Here is a 4147-nt window from a genome sequence, read left to right on the forward strand (position 1 = left end):
AGACTCTTGGCACTCTTAGGTGAGCAGACTTAGTCAGCCTGTGTTGCCCTAACAGCTATGTAATGCTGGAGTTTGTGTAGTTTCGGGATGTGGTGGAAATCTTTGCAGGAAGATGCAACCTGGAATGCTTCTTTATGTGCATGAAACTCGGCCAGACTGTGTTCCATCCTTTGCAGATTGGCTTCAGTCAGCATTGGGAGGTGAGATAGGTAGATGAAGTCCAATATAGCATGCATGGCATGCAGGGTCTGGCTGGTGACATTTCCAGGCAGTCCTACCAACAGTGCAGCCATGGTTTTCTGCATATGATGATGTTCTGTACCAGTCATCTGCAATAAGCCTGAAACCCCTCTTTCAGAATTCTTCAACCCATGATGAGGGGGGACCCGCTTGAAATGGGCATCCACTTCCTCTGCCCCTGCAAGATTGAGACACCAAGCAAATAAATGGTCTTTGAACACCTCTTTATGGAGTTCATGCAGAGGATTGGGTGTGATGCAGGCACATATGTTGGTATAAGGCAGGGATTCCCAGAAAGGATGATCAATTGGGTGGATGCCTGTGTTGTGATAAACATTTTTTTTGGAGGTGATGGCCATGGTATTGGAAGTGATGTCAAGCTGGTGCATTAACTCTAAGGTGACCTGTTGCATGCAAAGGGGGTACTCTGTGAGGGCCCCTTTCTCTTCTGAAGGCACAGTGCATTTGGGGCAATGCTGGTGACAGCAGACCATCACCAGGCACTGCTCTGGATAGTCTGCTATATATGACCCTAGGATGGGGAACACCATATGACTGTATCTGTCTGCACAGGTCATCTTGACACCCTTGGTTCCTGCCTTGATGAGTGGCTGTAGAATCTCTGCCATGCACATGTGGAAGAGGTGATGCTCAGCATGGGCACAAGCAGCCGGGCTGCCAAATCCCATCAACTTGTCAGTGGGCAGATATGCCAAGAGCATCATTGCCTTTTCTTTGGTTTGGTGGCAGATAGACTTGGGAATGTTGCCAATAGACAAGTACATGAGGTAGGCTGCCATCCCACTTGTGAAGTGGATCAGTTGGGTTTTGTCAGAGGCCAGGATGACTGGGGCAACAATGCCTCCAGACAGTATCATGTCCTAGACCCCATTGTATGAGTGAGGAGGACATAAGATGGCCAAATGCCAACTCACCTGGGTATTCCACCACCACTCGAAGTTGTTCATGTCACAGTATGCCTGTTGACATAGATGGTCCCTTGTGTACAGTTTGGTTGGGTGGTAATGCAGTTTGTCTTCAAAGTGTGGATTCCCAATCAACTCCCTGACCAAAGAAACTGGGTCATGGTACCAAAACATCACCTCTTGCATAGGTGCCACCGGATTGTGGGTTTTGATAGTGTGCATCTTGCACATCCATGAGGGCATACAGGGGAGATGATCTATGGATTGAAACAGGCTGCATGAGTTGTGGAAACCCCTTCCTGGGCGAGTGCTAAGCTGGCAAGGAACTGATAAGCACACTGTCACCAGCCAGATGGACGCACTGACCTGTCAAAGTGCAAGGAGTTCATCCATCTTCAATAGACTGAGACCACTATCCATGGCCCATTTAGCCAGTTGCCACTCATCAGCACTACCAAAAGTGCCATAACATGATGCCTCCAACTTGGCCAGGTGATGCCAAAGCTCTTCAAATTCCACAGTTGCATGGCCCAGATTACTCTTGTCTTTCTGGGGATAGTGTTTGATATCAAAATGTGGATTGCTTGTATTGGAAGGCTGTGGTGGATGCCAGGAATCCATCTGGGGCACCTCATCAGGTGGGTGATGGTTGATGATATCAGGCTCAGTGTTATCACCAACCATGAGCAGAGCCTCCTCCCATCCTGGAGGAGGCTCATATTCTGATATTTTGAAGTCCATGGACCCTGCATTGGACCGGAGCTGGGCCAACTGGGATTTCTGGTGCTTGGCAGCAGCAGCATGGCAAGCTGGTGCCAAAGCCAGATGCTTGCATAGAGATGCTGCTGACCAGAAATCTTTGGCACACCAGGAGCAGGGATGGAATGAAGCAGAGGGGGTGAACTTCATGACCTGGAGTGAAGGTTGGGTGATGCCAGAGAGACAAGGCCATCTTGGACATGAGAGGTGATGGTTCATCTATCACCCAGTGATGGTCTCTGCCTAGTCTCTGTCATACTAGTATACTAGTACTGGTGGAGCCCACCCTATTTACCTAATACATGGAAACTGGTGACACTCACCAAGTATGGTAGGTGGACGTACCCTGAGGTGTTTCATCAATACATATAAGGATTAGGTGATGGTCCAGGATCTGGCACCCCATTCATCTGGCACTCAATTTATCAGGCCAGGTAACCATCACATGATGACGCATTGTTTACTTTTTTCAAGGGGAAGGCTTAAACCAGTGTATGGGACTTGACCCCTTCTCCTGCTTGCTTTCCATTGACCATGTGAGTATGGCCCAGACTAGTAAACCAACCAACACCAAGCCTCAACCCAGGAGGATCCCCCCGAATGCTGCCTGTGAGGTGCCAAATGCAAGTGTGTGACAGGAAGTAAACCTCTATTCATGCCAATGGGTCTGATTCTTCCATTTGGTGTCATACATGTTTATAACCCCAAGGCCAGTGGTGAGGAACAGAGTGAGGCAACAGGCATCCCTGACATGTTACAGCCAGGTGATGGTGAAGGGCAAACACAAATCAAATCCTGGAAGGATGACTTGGAAGAGGAAGACTCTACATCCCACAAAGAAACTGATGGCGATGACAGGGGGGGGGCAAGGGTAGTGAGACCAAGCTGGAAGAGTCTCAACTGCCACCCTTGTCACCACCAGGACCCATCTGCCCCTACAGCCAGTACATAATGTCCAAGCAGACCCACTAACCCAAACCCACTGAACCTGTTGGAAACCTCTAGATTTGTTCTGCAGCAAATCTCTCCACACCCATAGGATGGGCTGTCACACTCTGGTCTTCTTCTGGTAGGTGGTGGGACAAGAACATAAACTGTCACCAATGATCTGATGGACTGTGAGGGAGTTCTCAGCCATGCAGAACCATTGACAAAGAAAATCAGTGTGTTTTTGTACAGATTAATCCCATATCATTGATGGAGCCGCAGGACAAGCTGGACAAAAGGCAAAAGGGGTGATGATACATCACCAGAGCGGATGCCTGGACCCCCCGCACTCCATCCCATGTCAGGCAAAATCAGGGCAGGGGACCACAGCTCAGCTGAGCAAGGGCTGCTTCATGTTGCCAAAGCAATCTATTACGGGTTGTTGGGCTCCAAAAACCCCTATCTGGAAGACAAGGAAAGAGGTGACTTAATTGAAGAAGCATTGAATGAGGCCACTGAGCACACAGTTGCAATGTCAGTCACAAGGGCAGTCATGTGAAATATATGCATGTGTGAAGTCTGTTGAGCCATGCACTGAATGAACCACAGCTGATGGAGTGTATGTCCAAATTCTGGTCAAAAGTGGTTGAAGCAGCACAAATTGCAGTCAAGGGCCATTATATTATCCCCTTGACCACAGCTTTAGTGGAGATGAATCCTGCCCAAGAAATGCTTGAAGAACAATGGCAAGTGGTGGAATCAGTCCAGGAACTCCTAGTGGACCTGCACTTCATCTTCCAGGTGAGTGGGATGGCTCAGAGGGGGAACTGTCACCTGAACAGAGCATCACCCAGAACCCAGTTGCCAAAAGGTGTGCCTACCAGTCAGCTGCAATTGTGGAGGTCATCAACAAGGTATGGCTCAAGGATGCAGACTGCCTGGCAAGTGCATTGCATATGGAGTACAACCCATGCCTTTCCTGGCAATCACTTTAGCTGCACCAGCAGTGAGTCTGTGGTTATGGGATTGCCACCCACTCAGGTGATGTCTTTTTAGGTCAAATGGACTCTCCACGAGTGGGAGAATGGGAAGCTGGAGGCTCAGTTTTGGTGTCAAGCAGAGAAATGGAGGTATGATGACCACCTGGAAACCCTTGGCCAGTTCCATGCCACAAAACCAGATGCATGCATGCACCTTCAAGTGTGGTTATATGACCAGGGATGGTGAGTTCCACTCAGCATGTTTGGCAGTTGACTAAACATGATAGTCTTCATGCAGGCATGTGGGGTGATGCT

At 49.0% G+C, this 4147-nt stretch overlaps 2 protein-coding genes across 2 annotated transcripts in view; one reads left to right on the forward strand and one right to left on the reverse strand.

Annotated features, from left to right (window-relative positions):
• The window catches only part of DACRYDRAFT_57836 (uncharacterized protein), a gene marked incomplete at both ends in the record, with an annotated part of 11701 nt that extends 9914 nt beyond the window's left edge, over nucleotides 1–1787 (reverse strand). Inside the window, 3 exons of the mRNA XM_040775469.1 lie at nucleotides 54–1102; nucleotides 1151–1504; nucleotides 1580–1787. Of these exons, the coding sequence (XP_040624991.1) occupies nucleotides 54–1102; nucleotides 1151–1504; nucleotides 1580–1787 (1611 nt within the window). The remainder of the gene's footprint in view (nucleotides 1–53; nucleotides 1103–1150; nucleotides 1505–1579) is intronic.
• A 1423-nt stretch (nucleotides 1788–3210) lies between these two features.
• DACRYDRAFT_18199 (uncharacterized protein) overlaps nucleotides 3211–4147 on the forward strand; it is a gene marked incomplete at both ends in the record, with an annotated part of 1442 nt that continues 505 nt past the window's right edge. The window contains 5 exons of the mRNA XM_040771340.1: nucleotides 3211–3386; nucleotides 3431–3471; nucleotides 3553–3653; nucleotides 3695–3766; nucleotides 3909–4075. Of these exons, the coding sequence (XP_040624992.1) occupies nucleotides 3211–3386; nucleotides 3431–3471; nucleotides 3553–3653; nucleotides 3695–3766; nucleotides 3909–4075 (557 nt within the window). The remainder of the gene's footprint in view (nucleotides 3387–3430; nucleotides 3472–3552; nucleotides 3654–3694; nucleotides 3767–3908; nucleotides 4076–4147) is intronic.

Source organism: Dacryopinax primogenitus (genome assembly GCF_000292625.1).
Source record: "Dacryopinax primogenitus strain DJM-731 SS1 chromosome Unknown DACRYscaffold_20, whole genome shotgun sequence".
NCBI classification, from domain to species: Eukaryota; Fungi; Basidiomycota; class Dacrymycetes; order Dacrymycetales; family Dacrymycetaceae; genus Dacryopinax; species Dacryopinax primogenitus.